Source organism: Emiliania huxleyi (genome assembly GCF_000372725.1).
Source record: "Emiliania huxleyi CCMP1516 unplaced genomic scaffold EMIHUscaffold_55, whole genome shotgun sequence".
NCBI classification, from domain to species: domain Eukaryota; phylum Haptophyta; order Isochrysidales; family Noelaerhabdaceae; genus Emiliania; species Emiliania huxleyi.
In genome coordinates this window covers 68822-94436 of record NW_005197877.1, presented here as the reverse complement: position 1 = coordinate 94436, position 25615 = coordinate 68822, and the positions used below count along the sequence as shown (strand labels likewise).

Here is a 25615-nt window from a genome sequence, read left to right as displayed (position 1 = left end):
GGCCCCATCAGTAGGGGAGGCACTAACGTGTGCATACACCGTGCCCACCGGACAGGAAGGGGCGCCGAGACCGGTGGCCCTGCACGTAGGGGTGGTCTTCGCGTCCAGAGTGGGGGAGGGGGGGGAGCTGCACCCGCCCGGTCTCGTCGTGGCTACGCGGCTTAGGGGCGGCGCCGCGTGCCCGCAGGACATTGGCTGGAGGCTGAGCGGCCAGAAGGGCAGCCTGGCCGAGGGGGTGGTTGCGGCGCGCCACTTCAACGAGGTGCAGATCTCGGGCGACCTCGTCATCAAGACGGCCGCCACCTCGGTGCTGCGTGGCGAGATGTTCTTCTACAGCCGCATGCCGGCGCGCGCCGCCTCCGTGCCGCCGGACCGCGGCGGGAGCCTTGCCTGGGGGAGCCTCGCCTGACCCTCCCCCCACACCCGCCCTCCCCCTCGCTGCAGGCCGACATCGCCGACCTCTTCCCCCGCCTCCTCTCCTCGTCGGACGACAAGGACAAGGAGGGGCGACCCCACTCGACGTCGCGCAACGGGACGCCGCCCGTCCTGAGCGCGCCGCCAAACGTACAGCTCGCCGAGGCGGCGGCAAGGCTGTGAACGGCGTCTCTTCACACCTGCAGCTGTGAACAGGTACAGATCGCCGAGGCCGCGGCCGCCGCCGCGGGCGAGCGACACGGCGACGGCGCCGACGCCGTTCCGGCGGCGCGCAGCGGCGGCGCCCTGCCCGCGAAGCCGTCGCCGCTCGCGCGGGTGAGCGCCGAGGCGTCGGGCCTCGTGGTGCCCCCCTCGCCGCGCTCGTCGGGCAACGGCTCCTCGATGACGCTGCAGCGCGTGAGCGGCGTCTCTTCACGCCTGCAGCTGTGAACAGGCAACGTCTCCTCGATGACGCTGCAGCGCGTGAGCGGCGTCACCTTTTCGCACCTCGTCACGTCGCGCTGCCTCACGCCCGGCCGGCTTACGGCTGTGAACGGCGTCTCTTCACACCTGCAGCTGTGAACAGGTCGCGCTGCCTCACGCCCGGCCGACTCCGGCTGCTCCTCTCTGCGCTGAGGCGGCTGCACTCCTCCGAGGGGGTGGCCTAGACACTTCCCTAGACACTTCCTAGACACTTCCTAATAGGCGGCTGCACTCCTCCGAGGGCGACCCGGCCTCGCTCCTGCCCGAGGCGGAGGTCGACCTGGGCGCGAACTACCTGCCCAAGCTCCGCAAGCGCTACTCGACCCACGAGTCGCTCTACACGTCTGTGAACGGCGTCTCTTCACACCTGCAGCTGTGAACAGGCGCTACTCGACCCACGAGTCGCTCTACACGTCTGTGAACGGCGTCTCTTCACACCTGCAGCTGTGAACAGGCGCTACTCGACCCACGAGTCGCTCTACACGTCGCTCTGCCCGACGGCGCCGCAGATGCACGCCAAGATCTGCTCGGAGCTGGAGCTCTACATGGCGTCGAGGCGGTTCCGCCACGCGCGCGTCATCCATGGAGACCCCGCAAGGCTGTGAACGGCGTCTCTTCACACCTGCAGCTGTGAACAGGCGCGCGTCATCCATGGAGACCCCGTCTTCTCGAACGTGCTGCTCACCGACGCGCCCTCCGTCTTCCTGCTCGACATGCGCGGCGAGGTCGGCAGCACGCTCACGCTGCAGGGCGACATGCTGTACGACCTGTCCAAGGTGTACCAGTCGCTGCTCGGCTACGACTTCATCATCCTCAACCAGCCGCTCAACGAGCGAGACGCCGAGATCCTCGAGGAGCTGCGCGGCGAGTTCGCCGCCTTTGTCGCCGCGGAGTACGCCGACGAGGGCGTCGAGATGCACGACGTCGTCAAGCTGACCGCGTCGCACTACTTTGGCATCGTGCCGCTCCACCAGAACCAGAGCCACCGGCTCGCGTACCTCGAGACGTGCAAGGCGCTCCTCTCGTCGCTACCGCCGTAGGGCCTGGCGCCGCTGCGCGGAGGGGGAGCGCGGGAGCGAGCGAAAGGGGGCGTGGCGTATGTGTGCGGGGTAAGGAAGGAACTCGCGCGTCGCGCGTTTGCAGAAACTTCCCTCTGCCGTGAGGCTGTGAAAGGGTCGGCCCATACGCCACAGGCGATGTCTGAAGAGTGTCCCTGCGCGCGAGCTCTAACAAAGAGAAAGAAAACAGAGATACTTCAGCACCTCACCTGTCCACCTGCACGGACTCCATGCGGAGCCTCGAGACCTCGTACGAGAGAGTATGGGCTATGGCCCCAAGGCGGTTTGCAAAACTTATCGTCCTCTCGATGACGGTGTATGACAGTGTCTGGCAGACAGGGACCAGTCGCGCGGGCGCTGCAGGGAGGGACACCATCTTGAAGCGCTTATGCTCATGTGCTTGTGGGCAGAGCGATACCCGCCCGCCGCCGCACCCGCGCCTAAGCCCACTACATCAAGACTGCGATAGAAGCGCTTCGCGCCGTTCCCATCAGCGCCACCGCCTCCCACGCGCCCACTGCCGGGTCGTACCGCTCCACCGAGCTGAGGACGCCGTTGTTGAAGCCTCCGTCCCGCCCACCGACAGCATACAGCTTGCCGTCGAGCACCGCCACAGCGAGACCCCACCGCGCCGTCCCCATCGGCGCCACTGCCTCCCACGCATTCGTCGCGGGGTCGTACCGCTCCACCGAGCTGAGGACGTCGTAGAAGGCATCCTGTCCGCCCACAGCGTACAGCTTGCCGTCCAGCACCGCCACACCATGGTCGCTCCGCGCCGCTGCCATCGGAGCCACAGCTGATGACGCCGTCGGTGTAGCCTCCCACAGCGTACAACTTGCCGTCGAGCACCGCCACGGCATGATTCACCCGCGCCTCCGCCATCGGCGCCACCACCTCCCACACATCTAGCGCCGGGTCGTACCTCTCCACCGAGCTGAGGGAGCCGTCGTTGGGGTTGGAGTGCCACCCACAGCATAAAGCTTGCTGTCGAGCACCGCCGACAAAAAAAGGGGCCATCGGCGCCACCGCCTCCCACGACGTAGCAAAGTCGTGCTGCTCCACCGAGTTGGAAGTTGCGTCGTCCTCACTCTCGCCGCCCACCACGTAAAGCTTGCCATCCAGCACCGCCGCCCCGACAAATAGATTCGTGCCGTCGGCATCGGCGCCACAGCCTCTTCCTCCCACTCATTTGTTGACGGATCGTACCTCTCAATCGAGTTGACAAACTCGCCATCGCTGTCGTGGCCGCCAAACACGAGCATGCGCGGACATCGGCCCGCGCGCCGTTGCCGCGCACCCTGAGCCCGAGCTTGGCCATGAGCGCTACGAGCTCGTCGCTGCTGACCTCCGCCGCCGCCTCCTCCTCCTCCCCGCCGCCCTCCGCCGTGCCGAGGTAGGCGCGCACCTCGTTCGGCGGGAGCACGCTCCTCCAATTCTCGGCGAACCACACCTACGACGCCTTGTCGAGTCGGCGTCAAACTCGCACTACTCGAACGGCAGCGTGGAGACGGGGCAGTAGGCGACGCTGCGCACGCGCGTCGTCTCGGGCATGTTGACGAGCTCAGCGACATCCGTCCGCGTCGCCTCGCCCTCCTCTGCCATGGCAATGGCTGAGAACGCGGGGCGCGGCTTGGAGGCGTCGCGGCTCGCGCACGCGCTGTGAGCTTCCGCCGGGCCGCTGTCACAATGGCTTCCGTCGTGGGGGATGACTTCGGCTTCCTTTTCACCCACCCTGACCAAAATCTCCGACTCCCTCGTGCCGATGTGCTGAGGGTTGCATCCCGCATCAAGATGCACGAGGAGCAGGACGATGGCACCCAGCGCCTGCTCCGGTTCTCCAATGCAACGCGCAACGAGTTGGCGAAGGCGATCCCGTCTGATGGGGTCGGACAGCGCCCCTACTACGTCGGCCCTCGACCAACTTTCACCGTGGATGCCGCTCACCACGAAATTCTCGGGGAGTATCCGGCCGCCTTCTTCGACAAGTGGCGGGAGCTCGAGGGCGCCTTTGGCAAGACTGCTCCCACCAAGGTCAACGTTGTCTTCGCCGCCAACGGCGCCACTGCAGCCGAGGAGGTGACGCGAGGCTTCGATCTGATTCCGTCCCAGGTCTCCATGACTGCCAAGGAGGTGGCGTTCGCGGAGTTCCTCGCTCCCCGCGCGGGTTACAGCGGTGGATTCGCCTTCGCCCTGAGCGACGACAGAACCCGACTTTGCATCGGCTGCACCGGCGTGGCGCCATTTCCTCGACACGCCTCTGAAGACGCTGATGAAGCGCATTCTCAAGTACAACCGCCGACTTGGATTCGCGGTCAGGCCCGCGAGGTGGCGCCCATTCCTGACAAACAACATGGCATGGACATGGACATGGACATGGACATGGACATGGACATGGACATGGACATGGACATGGACATGGACATGGACATGGACATGGACTTTGATGACAAGATGCTCATCCACGTGGTGAATCGGTCGCCCCGCTATGGGTTGGTGGCGAGCGGGTTCCCTACCGCCGCCGAGACAGCGAGGAACTTCTCGGTCGCCTCGATGCAGACGGTGTGCCGGCCCGCGTCGTCCGGACCGGTGGAGCAGTAGCCGTCCCGGTAGAAGCCGGTGCCGATGCCGCTGCCGTGGACATCAGCGCAGCAGCAACCGAGCTCCGTCCCGAGGACATTCTTGCAGGCTCGCGCGCAGGCTCTTCCGCAGAGTCGAGCCGTGCGGCGGCGGCGCGAGAGACGGCGGCGGCGCGCAGAGCTGGGGCGGGCGTGCGGAAGGAGACGGCCGCGGCGTAGAAGAGCAGCATCGAGCGAGCAGCCATTCACGAGAAGTAGTGTCGACAGCGACCCGCGGAAAAGAATTTTGGTGGCCGGGACTGGCGCGCACTGGCACTAACACAGGTACACCACGGGAGCCGCCTAAGCGACTCCTGCGAGGACGGCGAGGCACTTAGCTCCGTGCACTCGACCCGCCCTCGCCGCAGGCAAGCTCATTCACAATCGGGGAAAAGAATTAATCCTAAACAAAAGAATTTTAGTAGCTAGGCAATGTCTCCTCCGGTGCGGGAAAAGAATTTTTCCGTCCGCAGACCGGATGGCGAGGCGAGCCCCTTTTGGCGATGGAAGGATGGACCCCGCAAAAAGTACACGCCCGCAGCATCTAGTATCGAGTAAAAAAGCTGCTGGGCAAGTCCGCTCGTGCCCTGCTGCATCGAAAAGAAGAATTTAAACAAAACAACTCTCTCTCACAGCACACAGGCTCGACACAGGTGCGAACTGGCGCGTGCTAGTACTATCACCGGCACACCTCGAAAAGAAGAAAAACCCAATCAAGCCGCGCGAATTGCATGGGCAAGGGCGACTTGCGTCCTGTCACGCCAAGTGGTCACGCCAAGTGCTGCGGTCTTGTCATGGACGTACTTCGTCTCCTCGCCGCAGTCTGCGCAGGCGCCGCAGCCAACCAGGCTCCAAACACCATCTGCGGCACGCAGCCCGCTGTCTGCAACGGCACGTTCGCAGGGCGAGCGCTCGACCTTTCGGTGTCTGGCCTGACGGGCACTCTACCGCCTGAGCTGGGAAGCCTCAAGCTCACCAGTCTTGACCTAGCTTTCAACAACATCTCTGGCACCCTACCTCCGGAGCTGGCCAAGCTCACTCAGCTGCAGCAGTTCAACCTGTCTTTCAACAACCTCCTCTCGGGGACAGTGCCTCCGGGGCTAGCCAAGATGTCCCAGCTGCAGCGACTCGATCTGGCTCATACCTCCCTATCTGGATCCATACCGGGGAACATGGGTCAGCTCTCTCAGCTGCAGAGACTCGATATGACTGTCACCGCCATTTCGGGCACACTGCCGCCAACATTGGGCGATCTCTCGCAGCTGAAGGAGCTGACCATTACTGAGAACGGTCTATCAGGCACACTGCCGCCAACGTTCCGCAAGCTCTCGCACCTGGAGTTTCTGAGCGTCGCTCGGGGCAGCCTGTCGGGCACACTGCCGCCATTTTCAGCGCAGCTGGAATATCTTGCTGTGTCTCACAACCGCTTCTCCGGAACCTTGCCGCGTCTCGAAATCTCGCAAACTCTGGCTTTAAGAAACAACTCGTTCGCCTACACGAAGACGTCAGCCCGTGTCTGCGTCCACAACAACATTGAGTGCGTCGGGGTGCCTCCGTTGGGCTGCTCCGCTTTCGCCAACGAGTGGCGCGAGAGCATCTCAAACGCAAACGAGTGTGTACGCTGTGATGTGTCGGCGCCCGCACTCGCCTTCATCGGCGTCGGCTTCGTACTCGTCGTCGTCGGGCTCGTCGTTGTCGTGCGCTTCGCGTTGCGCCATCCTTCGTCGCTGAAGCGCTGGGTCTCCACCGCCACCATCCTCATCAACCACGGCCAGACCGCCAGCACCATTGCGAGCCTTCGGCTAGAGTGGCCTCAAGCCTTGATCGATCTCGCATCGGCGCTGCGTTTAGAACTTCCTCACGCCAGCTGCCTCTTTGGCAAAAACCTGGAGTTGGGATCCCTGCCGCGCTTTGAAGGCTATGCGATTTTCGCGACAGCAGTGGCGCTGGTTTCGCTCGTTGCGCCGCTCATCGCCAAAGCCATCGCCCAGCTTCGCGGGAACCTCACAGCAGCCGACACCGCCGAACTCGCGTCGAGCATCGCATACGCCGTGTTCTTCACGTTTAGCTGGCGCCTCCATTTCGCGTACGTGGTGTACTTTGCGAACGCTCTTGCCACCTCAACTCCCGTGCAAGGACTCTTTGCGCCAGGACGGCTCCGCTGGGACGGCTGGGATGAACTATATCGAGACAGCTACCCTGCCGTGATGTTTCATTTCGCGGAGAGCTTGCTGATGACCCTGCTCCTGTGGGCTCTCTTCGTCCACTTTGCGCGCAACGTCTTCAGCTTTGAGCGCGGTGTCGGCAAGGGCGAGTGGCGCTCGCCCGGTCTCTGTCGGCGCACGGCCATCGCCCCCCGCCGCCTGGAGAGGCAGGTCGCCTTTCTGACCGGCCGCTTCGCCAGGCACGCGCCTCGCTGGCAAATTGTCATCTGGCTGCGCCAGTTCCTCCTCCTCCTCCTCGTCTTTGCCGCAGACTGCATGTACTACAGTCTCTCTCGGGAGGCCTTTCGTTCCGCGCGCTACGCTGGCGCCATAGCCTCGATCGCCATCACAGCCGCATTCTGGCGCGCCCACCATTCCGCCGCTCCCTTCGCCTTCGACTTTCAGAATGCGCTCGAGTCGTGGCTCTACGGCGCCACCGTCGTCCTCCTCGCCCTCACCTGCGCCTACACGGCGCTCGTCGCTCAAGCTGGCGACCTGGGAGTCCCATGCACCGTCGTCGAGCTCCTCATGGCGGCCGTCTTCCTCGGCAGCCTCGTCGGGGGCGCGCTCCTCTCGCTCCGCGAGCTGCGCCGCACGAGGCGCGTGCTCGGTGCCGTCGACCTCTCCGCCGTGCTCGCTGCCGCCGACGCCAAGATCGACGGCGCGCTCAGGGAGCGGCTTCAGGATGGCACCGTGCTGCTACTCCGCTGCAGCTGGCTGGCGTCGCCCGCCTCCGACGCCTTCCTTGGCCGCGACGCCTCTGGCGCCGTCGTCATGAAGAGGCGACAGGACTTGCCACCCGAGGCCTTTGTGCCGTGCGACGAGGCGGTGGCGATGCTCGAGAGAGGCGACCGGTCGGTCCTAGCGCTCTCGTACGGCTGGTTGACGGCGCTGCACCCCGACCCTCACGGCACCACCCTCGCCGCCGTGCGCCGCTTCCTTTCGTCCACCGAGGCAAACGACACGGGGCTCTTTTGGGACTTTTGCAGTCTGCCGCAGCGGGGCCAAAAGGGGGAGGAGAGGAGCGAGGCGGAGAAGAGTGTCTTTGCGCAAGGTCTTGGCATCATGGGGTCCATCTACGCGAGCGTCACCGGCACGGCGGTGCTCCAGCAGCGCGACATCGTCCTACCGCCCGGCGGCGCGGGGAAAGAATCGTACAATCCCACGCCGTACGACGGCGACGGAGGCCGCGGCTGGTGCATATTCGAGCAGGGAGTGGCAATGACGGTGCTGGCGCATCTGGCGGCGGCGGAGAGGCAGCAGGCGGAGAAGGGCGAGGCGATGCCGGAGCGCTTCCGGAGGGCGCAGGCGAGTCGCGCCAAGGTGTACGACATCGGGGGGGAAGCGCCGGTGGCGCGCGAGTGCTCTCTGCCGCCAAGGGAGGTGTGCGCTGAGGCGTGCCGCGCGATCGAGAAGGCTCGCTTCACGGGCAAGGCCGACAAGGTGATGGTGCCGCAGATGCTGGCCGAGTTCGAGTGGGTCGTGGGTGGCACCTTCGAGCAGGTGCTGCAGCATGCTGGTAGCGGCGCGGCGCGCGTAGCCATCCGGCCGGCGGATCTGCAGGCAGTGGCGCGGGGCGCTGACAAGGAGGCAGCGGCGCACGCGTGGAACCAAAAGGTGCAGCAGTGTCCCTCGATGTAGATAGTCCGCCGGCTCGCCCTTCTCGTTTTTGTTAGGTCCACGGACGGAGAATTCTCCCGTAGAGAATTCTTAAAATACAGCCTCTCCCACAACCAGAGAAGAAAAAAGAACCCCTTCGGCGAAGAAGTATTCGAAGGCGCACCGTTGCTGTCGGCAGTGAGAAAAGAAGAAATCCATGCGCGCTCAGTGAGCTTTGGCGGGCGGAGCTCGCCCCTGTTGGCACAAGGATATGTGGCGACTCCTCTGCGTGGCCTCCATCGCGCTGCGTGCGCGTCACCACCCGCGCGCCGACCGAGCGGCTACTGCGGCCGCGGCTTTCGATCGCGTCCACGAGGTGCCCGGAGACGGCGACTGCTTATTCTCAGCGATCGCGGCGGCAGAGGCGCTCGCGGTCGGCTCTATAGTTCCAGCGGGCTCCGCTCTCTCCGCCCGCGCCGCGGAGCTGCGCTCGAGCGCAATGGACCTGCTCTGCCCAACCGGTGTGCCAGACGGCGCGCTGACGCTTGGCGGGCTGCCTGTCGACCTACTCATCGAGCTGCAGCCGGGTGAGGACGGCCGCGGCTACTGCTCGCGTCTGCGGCGACGAGGCGAGTGGGGCTCGACGGCGGAAATTTTAGCGCTCTCGCGCGTGCTCGGGCGGCCAATTTCGGTGCGCACAGACTTTGGCGAGCAGGCGTTTGGAGACGGCGAGGCGAGCGGCGCGCTCGCGCTGCGCTTTCGGGGCAATCATTACGACGCGGTGCGACTACGCGGCGGCGCGTGCGAGGAGACGGGCGCCGAGGAGGCTGTGGGCCGGGTGCTCGACCGGCTGCACGCCACGGCGGCGGCGGCCGACGCCGACGCTTACTTCGCGTTGTTCCGCCCCGAAGCGGTGTTCTATGGCACGGACCCCGGAGAGAGGTGGCAGATGGACGAGTTTCGCGCGTACGCGGGCGCGCGCTTCGCCGCTGGGGACGGGTGGGAGTACTCGGTCCGGGAGCGGCACGTCACCGTGCGTGGGGACGTGGCGTGGTTCGACGAGGCGCTCGATGGGAAGGTCTTGGGGCCGACGAGAGGGACCGGGGTGCTGGTGGACGACGGTGCGGCTGCGGGGGGATGGCGGCTCGCGGCGTACAGCCTCGGCATGGCGGTGCGGAACGAGGTGGCAGGCGAGGTGGCGCGGCTGAACAAGGAGGGGCGCGGTGTGGCGGCGTCGCAGGGCGAATAATGGAAGTGGTTTTTAAGTGATCTCGTTTGTTTCCTTTCGTTTACCCATCTGGCCAGGTAGAGGTGTAAGTTTGATTTATTTATTTATTTATTGTTGATAGCACGCCGGATCGAAGCCTAGCTCTGAAAAAAGAAAGAAAGAAAACGGACAACCCAAGGGAGGGATGGGAGGACGGCACGCCGCCACCACACAGGGATTTTAAGGAGAGGGGTGTGGTGCGCTAGCCGTCGCCCACCCTTGGGCGTCCGCCTCTTCCTATCTCTCTTCGCAGTCTCTCGCCGATTCTCGCTGCAACCTTCATGCCACCTCGCGGTCGTCCCACTCTCGTCGTTCTTTCCCTTGTCGCTTCTTCTTCTGTCGCGTCGCTAGCTCTGAAGACTGTGTCACAAGATGGAAAGAAGTTTCTTGGGCGTTGGGGCGGGCGGCGCGGCGGCGGCGGTATCCGGTAAGGTAAGGTAAGGTAAACTTCTCCACACACACGAGGTGGTGGGGCAAGGGGGGGCAACCCTCGCGTCTCCACGTCTGACGACAGGAGCCCCACGGCATTCAAAGTGCAAGGCCCGGTGCGCGTGGGTGAGCGGTGTGTGTGTGTGTGTGTGTGTGTGTGTGTGTGTGTGTGTGTGTGTGTGTGTGTGTGTGTGTGTGTGTGTGTGTGTGTGTGTGTGTGTGTGTGTGTGTGTGTGTGTGTGTGTGTGTGTGTGTGTGTGTGTGTGTGTGTGTGTCACGTCACTGCATCCTCCGCCGGTTCCTCCCGTCGCCTCTTCTTTGTTCGAATGTTTTTCAATCCATCCTTCACGAAGCCCTCCCATGTAGCTAGCGTTCTTGGCGAATGTCTCGAAATGGCCAGCAGGCGCTGTCTGCTCGCGGTCTGTGCGGGCCGCTCGTCCTCCTCGCCCTTCTTTCGTCCTCCCGTCCCTCCCCTCCACCATGGCCTTCTCGGCACTTCTTTCTCCATCCGCCTCGCCCTGCCTTTTCGCATCGTGCCGTTCGCCCTCCATTCGGTGACCTCCATGGCTGTCCGCCCCTTTTTGGGTGCCGCTCTCGATACGGTTGCGTCAACCTCGACGTCGCTGTCGCCCTCCCCGTCCCCGCCGGCGTCCGTGCCTCGGTTCGCGTCATCGGTAGCGTCTCCGTTGTTCCCTCGTGCCCCGCCGTCGCCCTCTCTGCTCGGGCCGTTAGCGATTTCGCTCCTCCTGCGTGTCGCCCCTCCGTCCCCTCCCCTTTCTTCGTCGTCATCGTCGCTGTCGCGAAAGCCCTCCGGTCCCTCGATTCCCTCGCCTATCCCCTCCGCTGCGTCGTCCCAGTTTATATCCTCATCCTCTGCGCACGTCGCGTTGGCTTCCTCTCTCCCCCTTTCCTCCCTGCCCCTCTCGCTATCTGGTGTTAATGGACCCCCTTCCTCTCCCTCGCCACCGTCACCGTCTCCATCCCCGTCGCTACCGCCCTCCATGCCCGCCGCCCTTTGTTTCACACTCGTCTCTGCCATGTCCGCCGTCGCCGCCGTCCTGTCTGCTGCGCTCTGTGCTCCGTGGTACAGTCGCTTATTGTTGCTCAGGATTAGCTCACGCACCAGGACAGCCTCCTGCTCGTTATTTTGGCTTGCCGATATGCATCCAAAGTTCCACGCTAGCTCCTCCTTCGTCACGTCTATCTTTTTGCAGTATCTCGCGAATGCCGTCCGCGCTTGCTGGGGTGTTATTGCGTTCGGATCCGCCCTGGTCCCCGCCCTGTATCCCATCTCCTTGCGGTGGCTCCTGTATGAGTCCCCATATGACCATGTGATTTCTTGGCCTTCCTTGACTCCCCTCTCTGCAAACAGGACCATCACCTGCGCAGCTGCCTTGCCTAATTGTATCTCCTCGTAGCGTACGAAGTGCGTCGCCCTCGTGCCTCGTTTCGGCTCATTCGATGCTGCAGGCCAGTCGAAGTTACAGCGCGCCGCGACGCTGTCAAAGTCGTCCCCGCTCTCGTCGTCACTTCCATCCAGCTGCGTCCCCCCTGCTGCCGTGTGTCGTGATAGTTCGTCTGGTACTGTCTCTGGTGGCTGCGCCGTTCCTGTCCGGAAGATCTCCCCAGTGTAGATGCTACACCGCGGTATCCGTATCGAAAAGCTTACACTACAGCGGCGCCGGTGCCGTCATGCCGACTGCGGTCCGTTCGTAGTTTTACGCGTTTCAAACGAATCACGTTAAACTTTGTGGCCGCACAGGACCCACGCTTTCAAAATCACGGGTGTCGGGTCTCAGTATCGTTGACGCCATTGACCGGACGGGGAGTTGCACCGCGCCCGAGAGCGAGACTCTGACCCTGGGACTACCCGAGACGGGCGAGAGAGCCTGGAAAGTCTAATCAGATAGAGACGCATGCCGGATCAGCCCGCACGCTCGCCATCGGCGCCACCGCCTCCCACGCATTCGCAGCCGGGACATACCGCTCCACCGAGTTTAGGGGGGCGTCGATGCTGGCTCCGCCCACAGCATAAAGCTTGCCGTCAAGCACCGCCACGCCATGAAAGTATCGCGCTCTCGTCATCGGCGCCACCTCTTCCCAGACGTTCGTCATGGGATCGTACCTCTCGACCGAGCTGAGGACGCCGTTGTCGCTGTTGTAGCCGCCCACAGCGTACAGCTTGCCGTCGAGCTCCGCAACGGCGTGATAAGACCGCCCCGTCGCCATCGGCGCCACCTCCTCCCACGCGTTCGTCGCGGGGTCGTACCGCTCCACCGAGGTGAGGAAGCCACCGTTGAGGCCACCCACAGCATACAACTTGCCGTCGAGCACCGCCACGCCGAAATGGCACCGCGCCCTCGCCATCGGCGCCACCGCCTCCCACGCATTTGTCGCCGGGTCGTACCGCTCCACCGAGCTGAGGCGGGCACCGTTGTGGCCTCCCACAGCGTACAGCTTGCCGTCGAGCACCGCCACGGCGAGCTTTCTCCGGGCCTCCGCCATCGGCGCCACCGCCTCCCACGCATTCGTAGCAAAGTCGTACCGCTCCACCAGGTTGAGAGGTGCGCCGTCCTCACTCTCGCCGCCCACCGCGTAGAGCTTGCCATCGAGCACCGCCGTGCGCGCACCCGTGCGCGCCGTCCGCATCGGCGCCACAGCCTCCTCCTCCCACTCGCTTGTGGACGCGTCGTACTGCTCAATCGAGCTGATGACGCGTCCAGCGCTGTCTTGGCCGCCGATCACGACCAGGCGCGGCCTCTCGCGCTTCTTCAGCGTCTCCTTCCAGCCGCGGCGCCACGCGCGGCACGTCCCCTTGGCGGCGTGCTCCGTGGTCGGCAGCTGGGCGAGGATGTGCGGGGCGAGATCCGGCGAGAGGAGGACCTCGGAGAGCACCCACTCGGGCTGCTCCACGAGCCGTGCGGCGTGCTCCTCCGCCACGCGCATTGCGGCGTCGCTCGCGCCCGCCTGCGCCTCGATGATGGCGCACAGCTGCGCTGGCGAGAGGCCCGCGACGCGCGCGCCGATGCGGTGGGAGGCCATATACACACACACATACTACAAAGGCCTTGGATTTCGCTTCAAGGGTGTGCGGTACTTGTGAATCCTGTTTGTGGCCGCCTTTTGTTTGCTGTGTGGCGTCGCCCATCTCTCCGGGAGATGTCATCGGCCAATTTTGTTTCTTTTTGTGACATCGACGGCTAGCTCAAGAGAAGAAACCGAAAAGCCCCGCGTTCACGGCTTGAATTTACCAGAAGTTGCATGCGAAATCCCTCTTCCGCAGCTCAAGCAATAGCTCGCCGCTGCAGCCTCTTTGTCCCTTCCTTTACAGTACATGTAACTGCGTAGAAGCCTGCGAGGACGAAGCCATAACGCGCTGCGACCGTCGTGCGTCAGGAACGACCACGGCGGCGCGGAGATAAACCGCCCTCATTCCTTTTGATGACCCAGATCCGGGGGAGGCGGGACAAGGATGGAGCCGTCGTGTCACCGACGTCCTGACAGGACGCTGCGGGACATGATCTCGAGCACGAACAAGCACAAGCGACCGCGCTTGCCCGTGTACCCGTACCCGTACGCCGACAGCGTGGCGGTGACGCACAACTTCTGGTTCCCTGCACTTGCCGCAGCCGTGCCGAGCGTTCCCTTCAGCGTCATGCCGACGTACCCAGTCAGCGAGGCACGGGTGCTGCTCACCGCCGGCCAACTGGCTGAGAACGCCCGACTCAGCTTCGTATCGGCCAGCTCGACAGAAGCGGACCAGGTCGCAATCAACGCCGACGAGGCTGCCGCAGTCACACTGGCATGCTTTGCTCTCCGCCCGGCGCAGAAGCGCAAGCGAGTCGAGAGCGGAGACGCGACTCCCGAAAGCCGCGCATCGATGCCACCGCCGCCACCGCCGCCGCCGCGACGCCTGGTAGCGCCGATGCTTCACCCGCCGCCGCCGCCACTTCCACCGCCGCCGCAGCTTCACCGGCCGGCCTTGCCGCCATCGGGACGGATGAAGATGGCTCGGAACGGCCGGATGCCGCCGCAGCAAGTTGCCTGGCTGCATCCCAACCGCACGAATTCAAACAAGTTGGGAGCCTTGCTTGCCTCGCTGCGCCCCAAGTCTGGGTGATCGGGTTGCGTCCTGTGGGCGCCACAGAGACACAACGCACACGACGGCGTGAGAACCTCGCCTAGCTGCAATCGCCTTGCAACCTCCAATCCATGTTCAGTTTGTCAGTCAGGACAGTACACGGTGAGCACGCATCGGATTAGTTAACGTCTTGCCTTTTGGGGCGGTTCGCGTCTCCCACAGTAGTTAGAGCTGCATACCCCCTGGAGCTGTTGTCCGTCAGTCTCTGCTCACTAACTCACGCACTCTGCTTGGCCTTCGTGTGCACACCACGCCACCTCTCGAGACGAGTAGCCTGCAGCGAGTGCAGCACACGCGCACACACACTGTCACCTCCCGTCTCCCATGTTCGACTAGAAGTTCCCTTCCGATGCGCATTTTCCGTTTCGTATATATGTACTACTGTAAGTAAATAGAGCCGAGTTGGCCGTTGCATGACAATGCGATTCAGTGCTGTGCGTGTGTGTGCGTGCGGCGCGTCCGAGATCCAGATCGTGCAAGAAAACACGCACACAATCACAAAGAAGGTACGGCTCTATAAGCAGCTCTGGGCACCCTGCCACGCGCATGCCTCCCGCTCAGCGTCGGTCGGCGTCCCTCCGGTCCGAGTAGTCCCTCTCCCCTCCCTCTTTGTCTGTGTACTCTATGACTGTTCAGGCGTTGTTTTATACGGAATCCGCACGTCACAATGGCCACAACCACAACATGAGAAAATCGTCAAACAAAACAAAAGTCAAGATCTCTCCGTCTCGCTACATCAACACTCTTTCTCGCTACAAAACTGCGCACGGCTAGTCCATGCCTACATATAATGCTACGACCTACGTGTATGTTCATGCACCGAGAGAGGCGCTAAAGAAAGGCCCTATGATTGGCATCCTACAGCAGCGAGAGAGGCGCACCTGTTCTCGACTCGCTCGGGTACCTTTCGGTGCGGCGCGTTAGTGGCCGTGCACGCAGCGGCGCTTCTGTGGCGCCGATGCGGGGGAGATGCCAGAGCCGGCGTAGAAGGCGAGCGGCCTCGCCGGCGACGGGCCAGAGGGGAAGCCCCGACGCTCGGGCGGCACTGAGGGCAATGACGAGGAGCCTGGCAGCGAAGGCGGCGGCAGCGAAGATGGCGGCGAAGGCGGCTCGGGATCGTACTCAATATCGGCACTGCGCACTCGCCTCGCCAGAGCCTGTGCCGCGGCCTCGCTCTCTTCTGCGAGTATGTCAAGGCTGAGACGAGGTTCGTCCGGATCCGCCGCAGGGGCGGCGGGAAGGGCGTGCGGGGGTGCCGCGGCCGGAGCCGCTGCCGCAAGGCACACTCCCGCCGCGAACAGTTGGGGTGACGCCGCGGCGGCGGGCTGCTCCGCTGGCTCTAGCGACGCCTGCAGTTCCGACAGGAAGCTGCGCTCGACCGAGTCGACCGAGGGCCCGCCGGTCTGCGGGTGCGGCGAGTCGGGCATATAAACGCCGAGGGGCTGGGCCATGACGACGGGGAGGACAATCCTCGGTCGGTGGACGGTGGAAGCCTGATCATTTTGGCGGTACAGTTTTCAATCAAAAAGAGCGGGTTCGGCACTACTCTCTCGAGGTCTCAGCGAAGCGCATCGCCCCAGGGTGGGAGTGGAGTCAGAAACACCAAGCAGCGAGGCGAGGGTGAAGGGGTAAGGGGCTGTGTGGGGCAGAATCTTCATCTCTTGACTCTGAGGGAGGGTGTAGAGGATGTACTCCCACCACCGCCCTCTCCACCTCAACCAAGCCCCCCGCCCCTCCACCTCCCTCTCCGCCACCACCATCTCCGTCGCCGCCCCCTCCGCCCCCGCCCTCTCCGCCACCACCCTCTCCGCCTCCCCCACCGCCGCCGCCGCCCTCTCCTCCTCCGCCACGCCAATTTCCCTCGCCCCCGCCCCCCTCTCCACCGCCGCCGTCCCCTCGCCTCAACCTCGTCCAACGGATTGCCTGCGCAAAGACCAAGTACATTGCCGGCATCACGCCGCCCAATGTCGCGTGCGAGGCTCTCGAGTTTGCGCACAACCGCATCCGCAAGTCCTTTGAGAGCATTGCTCGCGCCGACGCCTCGCCCCAGGCGCTCCGCGACCTCGCGTGGCTCCAGGCACAGCTGCCGACCGAGATGGGCGGGTGCAACATCGACACCGCCTTCACGCGAGCCGACAGCGACTTCTCCATGTCGCTCCTCAAGAACTGGCGCACCCTCGTCGCCCACAACCCCGACTTCGCCCTCGACGAGGCAGGTGCGTCCAAGTACCCCGCCATCGCCGCAGCTATCGCCACCTACGAGTCCGCCCTCTCGGACTGGAAGGAGGTGTGCGAGAAGCGCACCGCCCGCGACAAAAACAAGTACTACACCGTCCGCGGCGGCTACCTGACTGAGTTCTACCCCAAGAGCGTCCCGCTCCCCGAGCCCGAGTCCCTTCCAGCTACCGACGCGATTCTCAATGGCACTTGCAAATCCACGTACCCGCGGCCGCGGGCGCTCGCTGCCATCAAGAATCACAAGGACTGGTTCGCGCACCAGGAGCTCGTCAAGGCGCGGGATGTGCACGTCAAGAACAACCCGTCCCTCGGAGACAGCGCCGTCAACAACCGCGAAGCCGCGCGCCTCGTCTCCGCCTCAACGCCTTTCGCCGGCAAGGCCTTCGATGTCCGTGTCGACGGTACGTACGCCACCGCCCTCTCCTCCGACATCCTCCAGGACGAGCTCCAGCGGAAGCTCGGCCTTTGGCTCTCCGCGGCGCTTCCCACCCTACGGGTCGCGCTCGAGCGGGGCATGCCAGTCGATTTCTTCGGCGACTACCTTTACAACAAGGCCCACCACCGGCGGCCCCACGACGGCGTCCTCGCCGCCTGGGCGGACGCGATGCGCGCCCCGGCCAACGCGCCGGTCGTGCACGGTGACAAGGAGAAACCAGAGCTCACCCGGCAGTACAATGAGGGGTACAAGACTGACCTCGCAGAACCCCATGCGGGACCGGGGGGGTGCGATGAGGTGAATGAAGTCAAGCTCTGGACGCCCCTCCTCAAGACCTCCTCGCCGGGCGTTGGCAACGCCTCGAGTGGCGGCACGCCCGCCTCCGTTGGCCACTCCTACGCCTTCGGCAACACCGAAGAGAAGGCCCGCCGCCTAAACATGGGCTGCAAGGCGCGCGGGCAGCCCAGCCAACCCTTCTCCCACAAGACCGGCCACGGCTACGTCAAGGCGCATCGCGGTTTCTACCACGACGCGATCTTTGTCAAGCGCAACAACTTCAACCTGCTGCTCCACGAGACGTTCGGCGGCGGCTTCTCGCCCACCGCCGTTCTCAAGCTGCGCCGCCTCGCGCGCAAAGTCGCGCGCGGCAGCGTTGACCGCACGGCCTACTCGCCCAAGTACTCGCTCTCTTTTATGTCCCACCATGCAGAGCGCATCTCTCTCTCTGTTGTGCGAGGCGTGAACCGCGCCATTCGCTCTCACCTGGCAACCCTGTCTGCACGTCTCGCGCGCGCGTGAACAGGGCTCCAGGCCCCAAATTACGTGTGAGTGTTAGAGTTGTTTGGTATTGCTAAAAATCTCTCTCTCGAGTGCGTGTCGCTTTGGTTGGCGACACCCACTCGTCGAGGGCAGTCCGGCCGACGGGAGCCTGTCGCGCGCCGGCGACGAATGCGGCGTGTGTGTGTGCGTTAGAAGCGACGATGGCACGACCACCGCCCTGCTTCCTTACAATGTGGGACAAACGAGGTAAACCAAAAAGAATTTTTGGGGCGCGTGGTCTCAATGGGCAGCCTGCCCGACGAAGTGACCGATGCGGCTGGGCAAGGCGACGAGGCGGCGCTGCTGGCGTGGCTTGATCGCGGCGGGCAGATGAATGCGATCGACGGGGCGAACAGCAGCACCGCGCTGATGAACGCCGCCTACTTTGGCTACGAGCGGGTCGTCGAGGTGCTGCTGCAGCGCGGCGCAGAGATCAACAAGCAGAGCAGCGACGGCGACACTGCGCTCATGATCGCCGCCCTGTACGGCCACGAGCGGGTGGTTGAGCTGCTGCTGCGGCACGGCGCGGAGGTAAACCAGCAGGACAGCGGCGGCGGCACCGCACTGAGTGGCGCCGCCCAGGAAGGCCACGAGCGGGTGGTCGAGTTGATGCTGCGGCACGGCGCTGATGTCAACCTGCAGGACAGCAACGGCGACACCGCGCTGATGCTCGCCGCCCTCCAAGGCCACGAGCGGGTGGCCGATCTGCTGCTGCACCGCGGCGCGGAGATCAACAAGCAGAGCAGCGGCGGCGGCACCGCGCTGATGAGCGCCGCCGCCAACGGCCTCGAGCGGGTGGTCGACTTGCTGTTGCAGCACGGCGCTCATGTCAACCTGCAGGACAGCGACGGCGACACCGCGCTGATGCTCGCCGCCCAGCATGGCCACGAGCGGGTGGTCGAGTTGCTGCTGCAGCGCGGCGCGGAGATCAACCTACAGAGCAGCAGCGGCAGCACCGCGCTGATGGGCGCCGCCATCCAAGGTCACCCCGCCGTCGTGCTCCGCCTGCTGCGGGCGGGCGCGGATACAAAGCTGCGCACTAAGGACGGCAAGTCAGCGCTGCAGTATGCCAAGGAGAACAGCCACAGCGCGTGCGTCGAGGCCTTCCGGCAGCACATCGCGGAGGTGACTGCGAGCCGGCGCGAGGCGGCGGCGGGCGGCGCGGGCGGCGCTTCCTCGGGCGAAGCGGCGGCGGGGGCGAGTGCCGTGGCCTCTTCCAGCTCGCTTAGCAGCCTTCCTGAAGAGGCCAGGCAAGCAGCTCTCCAAGGCGACGAGGCGGCGCTGCTGGCGTGGCTCGACAGCGGCGGGCGGGTCAATGCGACTTGCGGGGTAGGCGATGCGAGCGCCGTCACCGCGCTGATGCTTGCCGCCCAGTGGGGCCACGAGCGGGTCGTCGAGGTGCTGCTTCAGCGCGGCGCGGAGATCAATTTGCAGGACAGCGACGGCGACACTGCGCTCATGATCGCCGCCCAGGAACGCCACGAGCGGGTAGCCGAGGAGCTGCTGCAGCGCGGCGCGGAGATCAACCTGCAACGCAGCAACGGCGGCACCGCACTGATGTACGCCGCCCAGCATGGCCACGAGCGGGTGGTCGAGTTGATGCTGCGGCACGGCGCTGATGTCAACCTGCAGGACAGCAAAGGCATCACCGCGCTGATGCTCGCCGCCCAGCATGGCCACGAGCGGGCAGTCGATCTGCTGCTGCACCGCGGCGCGGAGATCAACCTGCAGGACAGCGTCGGCGGCACCGCGCTGATGGGCGCCGCCTTCCAAGGCCACCCCGCCGTCGTGCTCCGTTTGCTGCGGGCGGGCGCGGATACAAAGTTGCGCTCTGAGAACGGCAAGTCCGCGCTGCAGCATGCCAAGGAGGAGGGCCACGCCGCGTGCGTCGAGGCGTTCCGGCAGCACATCGCGGAGGTGACTGCGAGCCGGCGCGAGGCGGCGGCGGGCGGCGCGGGCGGCGCTTCCTCGGGCGAGGCGGTGGCGGGAGCGAGTGCCGCGGCCTCTTCCGGCTCACTGGGCAGCCTTCCCGCAGAGGCGGCGAAAGCAGCTCTCCAAGGCGACGAGGCGGCGCTGCTGGCGTGGCTCGACAGCGGCGGGCGGGTCAATGCGACTTGCTGGGATTACGACGTGAGCGGCATCACAGCGCTGGCGCTAGCCGCCCAGGAGGGCCACGAGCGGGTGGTCGATCTGCTGCTGCAGCGCGGGGCGGAGATCAACCTGCAGAGCAGCAGCGGCTGCACCGCGCTGCTGTGCGCCGCCATCCAAGGCTACCCCGCCGTCGTGCTCCGCCTGCTGCGGGCGGGCGCGGACACGGCACTGCGCTCTGAGAACGGCAAGACAGCGCTGCAGTGGGCCAAGGAGAAGGGCCACGCCGAGTGCGTGCGTATCCTCGAGGAGCATGCGGCGGCGGAGGCGGCGGCCGAGGCAGCGGCGAGGGAGGCGGTGAGAGCGGCGGCAGAAGCGGAGGCGGCGCGGCATGCCGAGGCGCTACTGGCGGGGGAGGAGGCGGAGAAGCAGGCGGGGGAGCGCGCCAAGGAGAGCAAGAAGGGGAAGAAGAAGAAGAAGAAGAAGGGGAAGGGTGGCGGAGGGGGCGCTGGCCCGTCGCAGGAGCCCGAGGATGAGGCAGCGCTGGCGGCGGCGGAGGAGGCGGAGTTGGCGGCGGCGCTCGAGGAGAGCGCGAGGCTGGTGGAGGAGAGGCGGGCGCCCGACGAGCAAGCATCGTCCTCTTTGGCTGCAGAGAGGCCGCCTTCGGTGGAGGAGGAGGAGCCGCCGGCCGACTTCATCTGCCCAATCACGACCGAGGTCATGAGCGACCCGGTGATGGCGGCGGACGGGCATGCTTACGAGCGGTCGGCGATCGAGCGCTGGCTCGCGACCAAGTCGACGAGCCCGATGACGGGCGAGGAGCTCCAGCACACTTGCCTCGCCAATCATCACATGCTCCGCCGAATGATTCGAGAGTGGGGAGAGACGCACTCGGCACGATAGTAGGGAAGAAAGCGGAAGGAAAAGTGAAACCTCGGACGACTCAATGCTCTTGCTCAAAAAAAGCTGTTTTGGGGACTGGCGCGCACCGCGCTGGCACTAAGGCCGGCCGCTAGAGCACGTACTGTGCGCGCGGGGGTGAGTGACTTCGAGAAGTCACTTGACTTTGGCGCTGTGGGTTGGTCTTTGGTCTGTGAGAGGTTGAGGTGCGAGCCCTGTTCACAGACGAACGAGGTGATACTCGAGTAGTACGAAACAACAGTCAACAGCCGCGCCCTCCCTCCGGCCCCCGTCGTACTCGGCTGTTGTTTCGTACGGCTGTTGTCTCGAGATGAAGTATTGCGAGCCGCGGGCGTGGAACGCCGCCTTGCGCGCTGCGTCCGACGAGGCCTTGGAGCGTCGGCGCACAGAAGAATTCTTTAAAATACAAGCCGACATGCACTGCTGACTGCTGCCACAATATGCGACCTGTGCTGGCCCACTTGGCGGCCTTCCCGGTCAGTGGTGAGGCGCAGTTCAGAGCTGTCGATGGCGCGATGCCGCACTGCTCCCACATTGGTGACACGAGACCACCAAGTTTGCCAGTCCAAGAGAGAGGCACCGGCGCTGTCCTGTGAAGGTGCGTGGTCCCTCCTGACTGCCCATGCGCGCGAGGCTGTGTAGGCATAGCCTCGAGAGTGCCAGCAGCCAATCCGTGAATCCGAGGCGACGCGCATTGCGCCAGAAGCGTCTCTCACAGCACAGGTAGGTAGGTAGGTAGAAAGGTGAAGAACGGCCAGGCTCGGACTGGACACCAACGCGGTATGGGTGGACGCTAGACAGATGATAGCACACTGGCACGACAAGGGCGCGGACTGGCGCGACTGTACAAAAATAATTGGGGAAAAATTCCGCCGCTGAGGGCGCTCGTGCGGCAATAGCCGGGTGGAGGAGGGAGCGTGCCGGACGGGGCGTCGTCGCGCCGTCCGATGGTCTGCTGCCCCGCGCAGCAACGTCGGGCGACGACCCGGGGGCCAAAAACCCGGCGACGACGGCGCTCTGGATGGGGCGTGACCTCCTGCCTCCAACCTCCTTCCTTTTTGAGCAGGTGTGACGCCGCGCGAGCGACGCTCCGAGATCGCCCGAGATAGCGCGGCGCGGCGGTGGGTGAGGTGGGGTGGGGTGGAGAGGCGTGGCGTGGAGCTCCGAGATCGCCCGAGATCGCGCGAGATCGCCCGAGATCGCGCGGCGCGGCCCGAGGCGAGTGGATGGGTTCTATGGGTTGGGAGCGAGGGGGCGGAAGTGATCAGTGCGGTAGATCGGTCAGTCGGGGCGCATGAGCCGGACTTGTGGGCCGGACCACCCAAGTCCTTTATCTGCGTTGTTGAGCCAGGACTCAACATACTCGTTCTGTTGCCGTCCCAAACTGTCACTCCCCTTTCTCCCGGCCGGGGCGGGGCGCGCGCGGGGGCGGCGGGTGTGCGGCGAGTGTGCGGGATGTCTGTGGGCCCGAGAGCGATATGCCATGTGCGCCTTGCGTTGTTTCATAACATCGAAAGAAAGAAAGAAAGAAAGAAAACAGACACGCCAAACGAGGGATGGGACGAGGACATGGTCCCCACCTGCACGAGCAGGATTTTGGAAGAACGATCAGGGGGACAGGTGGGGCTCTCCTGCTCCTGACAAGGGACACGACAGGCTCGCAGCGCGGTGCGCGGTGGACTCCCACATCCACTGGCGGTCTCATCTCAGTCTAGCGACCTGCCTCCAGCTTGTCGCTGGCAGTCTCTCCTACCACAGGCACACGACACTGACACAGGGGTGGCAGGGGCGGCGGCACGAGTCTCCCACATACTATGCGGGCCTCACTAGAGGTGCGGCCTGTGCGTGTCCTCGCCCTTGAGGGGGGAGGGGAAGGGGCTGTGTGTCTGTGCATGTGTGTGTGTGTGTGTGTGTGTGTGTGTGTGTGTGTGTGTGTGTGTGTGTGTGTGTGTGTGTGTGTGTGTGTGTGTGTGTGTGTGTGTGTGTGTGCGTGTGCGTGTGCGAGCCGCCCTGAACGCCACGAGCGCGCCGCGAGCGCCGTAGCGCCGGCGAGCGCCGTCGGCAGCGCGCGACCGCCACCCAAAAGCGGAGGTACATCAGGAGCCGCAGCCGGCCTGCTCTATCAGCCCCGCAGCCGCGGTGGCGCGACCGGACCGCGGTCGCTCCAGGCGCCTTTTGGCCCCGGTTCGAATCGCGGTTGGCGCGCGCCCTCGCGGAGCGACGCGTGGCGCGCGACGCGCGCGCGTGCGCGTGCGCGCCCAGCCGAGCCCTAGGCCGTATGCCGTCTGCCGTCTGCCGTCTGCCGTCTGCCGTCGGCCGTCGGCCGTCGGCCGTCGGCCGTCGGCCGTCGGCCGTCGGCCGCCGCCGCCGCCGTAGCGGCGGCGAGCGCTCGCCTTTTGCGCGACGCGCAGTGTGGACGCGCGCCGCCCAGCGCCGGACGTGCCGGAGCCGGTCCGGCGCGCGCGCGGGCGGCCAGCGCCTGTAAACAGACAGCTGCCGCCCACACGTTCAAAGGAGAAGCCAAGACCGTATCCAGAAATAACATCGAAGGCTACGCTCTAAAAGACTCTAAAATAATTTTTTCGGGGCGGGCAGCACGCCCGCACACCTGAGACAGCCCAGTGCTTTGATACGGAACAACAGCCGCGCCCTCCCCCCGTTTTATGAGGCGGGTTCTGCTCTCTGTGCTTTTGCTGCAAGACGGCGCCTCCGCCTTCACGCAGCCGCCGATCGCTCACAACCGCGCCAAGCCACCAGTCGCCGCTCGCAGCCACGGCGCCTCCGCCTTCACCCACCCCAGGCCGCTGATCGCTCACCACGCCAAGGCGCTCGGCGCCGCTCGCAGCCAAGGCCCGGCCGCCTCAGCGCCGCAGCAGCAGGCGACGACAGCAGCGGCCGTTCTCGGCCTGTGCTCGCAGCCGATCATGTGGTGGAGCCTTTACACGCTCAAGACCACCGGGTGCGGCCTGCCTGCTGGGCCCTTCGGCCTCCTCGGCGCGGCGGAGGGGATTTCATATCTCGTCGTCATCGGTTTTGTTGCCGCCGCTCTGCTGAGCAAAGCCACGAGCGGCTCGGGCCTCCCTGCCGGTCCGGGCGGCCTCCTGGGCGCTGCCGAGGGCCTGTCCTTCTTGACTGCTATCGCGGGTCTCGTTGTGCTCGGCTTCCAGTTTCAGGACTACGGGTATTTGCCCGAGGCGGTGCCAGTGCAGGGCGGCATCTGCACGCGGCAGCTGTCTTGACGCGGGTCGATGTATGTGTTACACGAGTTCCACGGCTTTATTTGCATACATCTGCGCGCATGCACATGTTAAGACACGAATTACACACACCTCCATCGCCCTGAAGCGTGAAGGCCGCTGAACGTGAACCCGCCCGTGCACGCCGTACGCGATCGGCGCCCGAGTAGTTCAGCATATGTGGCATCGCCCCACACGACGGGCGAAAAATTACCCGCCCTCAGCCTCACTCAGCGCCCGCCGCCCCAGCCGCGCCCAGCTCTCGCCGCCGCACCGCGCGGCTCCTCGACCCGCCTCCGACCGCCTGCTGCCGCGGCTGACTCGCCCTCACCGAGACCTCGTAGGACTGGCCGCGCACGCGGATGCGCGCGACGGGGTCGCCGCGCTGGAACGCCGCCTCCAGCTCCTCTTGTGCCGGCGCGCCGAAAGCGACGAAAGCGCGAGAGAGCTCTACCTCCCACACCGCTCGCTGCGGCTGCTGCGGCGGCTGCTGCGGCGGCTGCTGCGGCGTCGGCGGCGGCTGCGGCGTCGGCTGCTGCGGCGGCAACGGTGGCGGCTGCGGCGAAGATGCCGTGAGCCGCGCGGCGATGGTGTCGCGTTGCATGCCGCTGGGCATCGCCACCGTGTAGCTCGGCTCCGGGTCGTCCACGCTGCCAGGCAGCACGGCGCTCACGGTGGCGAGGCACTGGGTGCCGTCCCGTTGCGCGTACGAGACGCTCTGACCCGTCCTAAAGCTCGCGGCGGCGGCTGCTTCAATGGGCGTGGGCGCTGTCGCCGCCGCCGGGGTCCCCTCCGGTGCCGTTGGCCGCCGCGGCTGTGCGGCGGCCCTGCGCGCCAGCGCCGCCTGTCGGTTGGCCTCCGCCCTCTGGAGCTGATCTGGGGTGGGCTGGGGCGGCTGAGATTGCGACGACGGCGGCTGCGAGGGCGGCTGCGACGACGGCGGCTGCGAGGGCGGCTGCGACGACGGCGGCTGCGAGGGCGGCTGCGACGACGGCGGCTGCGAGGGCGGCTGCGACGTCGCCGCCCCCTCCTCCTCCGACGGCGAGGCGGATGAGCCCGACTCGGAGTCGCACAGCGTCGCCTCCGAGTCAGCCTCGCTGTCGCACAAGTCCACCACCTCCGCAGCACCGCTGGCGGAGGAGGCGCCGCCGCCGCGCTGGCGCTTTGGGGGAGGCGAGGTGGTACCAGCGGCGGCGGCGGCGGGGGCAGCAGCGGCGGCGCCTTCCCCCGTGGCCTGCGAAATCAGCTCGGTCGGTGATTGGGGCTCTCTGCTGCGCGCCGCCGCCTCAGCAGGCCCGTTCCAGTCGACGAAGCTGCACCCCTCCTCCTCCCAGCCTCCTCCGCCTGCCAAGGAATGGTGCTCGAGCGACTCAACCGGGCACGCATAGTACGTCGACCCGTCCCGCCTCTTCCGCCGGACGGCCGCCGGCAAGCCGCAGTGGCAGGTGGGCAGCGCGAGCTCGAAGCCGCAGCCCGCGTGCGCCACCACGCCGCACCTCTCTTGCGCGGCCGGCAGCGCGGCGCACTCCGCGCAGATCCGCTTCCCGCAGCCGCCGCAGTCGAGCGACGAAGCGCCGTCGAGGCAGAGCGCGCCGCAGCCGTGGCACAAGCGGGCGGACGCGTCGGCGCCCGCGCTGGCCAAGGGCCGGCAGCAGTCCACGCAACGC

The 25615-nt window shown here is 65.5% G+C and overlaps 8 protein-coding genes across 8 annotated transcripts in view; 4 read left to right on the top strand and 4 right to left on the bottom strand.

The window, feature by feature from the left end:
• Window positions 1-1937, top strand: part of EMIHUDRAFT_212802 (hypothetical protein) — a gene marked incomplete at both ends in the record, with an annotated part of 2127 nt that extends 190 nt beyond the window's left edge. Inside the window, 7 exons of the mRNA XM_005765463.1 lie at window positions 90-361; window positions 445-564; window positions 711-750; window positions 869-929; window positions 1120-1239; window positions 1352-1472; window positions 1536-1937. Of these exons, the coding sequence (XP_005765520.1) occupies window positions 90-361; window positions 445-564; window positions 711-750; window positions 869-929; window positions 1120-1239; window positions 1352-1472; window positions 1536-1937 (1136 nt within the window). The remainder of the gene's footprint in view (window positions 1-89; window positions 362-444; window positions 565-710; window positions 751-868; window positions 930-1119; window positions 1240-1351; window positions 1473-1535) is intronic.
• A 2501-nt stretch (window positions 1938-4438) lies between these two features.
• Window positions 4439-4636, bottom strand: EMIHUDRAFT_66888 (hypothetical protein; the record flags this gene model as incomplete). The annotated part of the gene is made up of 1 exon (XM_005765462.1): window positions 4439-4636. A coding segment is annotated over one exon (198 nt), but the record flags the coding sequence as incomplete, so codon positions are not given.
• Window positions 4637-5481: 845 nt separating this feature from the next.
• Window positions 5482-6015, top strand: EMIHUDRAFT_55582 (hypothetical protein; the record flags this gene model as incomplete). The annotated part of the gene is made up of 1 exon (XM_005765461.1): window positions 5482-6015. A coding segment is annotated over one exon (534 nt), but the record flags the coding sequence as incomplete, so codon positions are not given.
• Window positions 6016-8644: 2629 nt separating this feature from the next.
• EMIHUDRAFT_212798 (hypothetical protein) lies at window positions 8645-9622 on the top strand (the record flags this gene model as incomplete). Its single annotated transcript, XM_005765460.1, has 1 exon — window positions 8645-9622. One exon carries the CDS (start codon window positions 8645-8647, stop codon window positions 9620-9622), a length of 978 nt encoding a protein of 325 aa, XP_005765517.1.
• A 297-nt stretch (window positions 9623-9919) lies between these two features.
• Window positions 9920-13111, bottom strand: EMIHUDRAFT_212797 (hypothetical protein; the record flags this gene model as incomplete). Its single annotated transcript, XM_005765459.1, has 6 exons — window positions 9920-10000; window positions 10353-10490; window positions 10566-10983; window positions 11158-11363; window positions 11451-11739; window positions 12879-13111. 6 exons carry the CDS (start codon window positions 13109-13111, stop codon window positions 9920-9922), a joined length of 1365 nt encoding a protein of 454 aa, XP_005765516.1.
• A 2019-nt stretch (window positions 13112-15130) lies between these two features.
• EMIHUDRAFT_212795 (hypothetical protein) lies at window positions 15131-15637 on the bottom strand (the record flags this gene model as incomplete). Its single annotated transcript, XM_005765458.1, has 2 exons — window positions 15131-15209; window positions 15333-15637. 2 exons carry the CDS (start codon window positions 15635-15637, stop codon window positions 15131-15133), a joined length of 384 nt encoding a protein of 127 aa, XP_005765515.1.
• Window positions 15638-23375: 7738 nt separating this feature from the next.
• On the top strand, window positions 23376-23951 carry EMIHUDRAFT_212793 (hypothetical protein; the record flags this gene model as incomplete). The annotated part of the gene is made up of 1 exon (XM_005765457.1): window positions 23376-23951. One exon carries the CDS (start codon window positions 23376-23378, stop codon window positions 23949-23951), a length of 576 nt encoding a protein of 191 aa, XP_005765514.1.
• Window positions 23952-24174: 223 nt separating this feature from the next.
• Window positions 24175-25615, bottom strand: part of EMIHUDRAFT_103905 (hypothetical protein) — a gene marked incomplete at both ends in the record, with an annotated part of 3576 nt that continues 2135 nt past the window's right edge. The window contains 2 exons of the mRNA XM_005765456.1: window positions 24175-24676; window positions 24965-25292. Of these exons, the coding sequence (XP_005765513.1) occupies window positions 24175-24676; window positions 24965-25292 (830 nt within the window). The remainder of the gene's footprint in view (window positions 24677-24964; window positions 25293-25615) is intronic.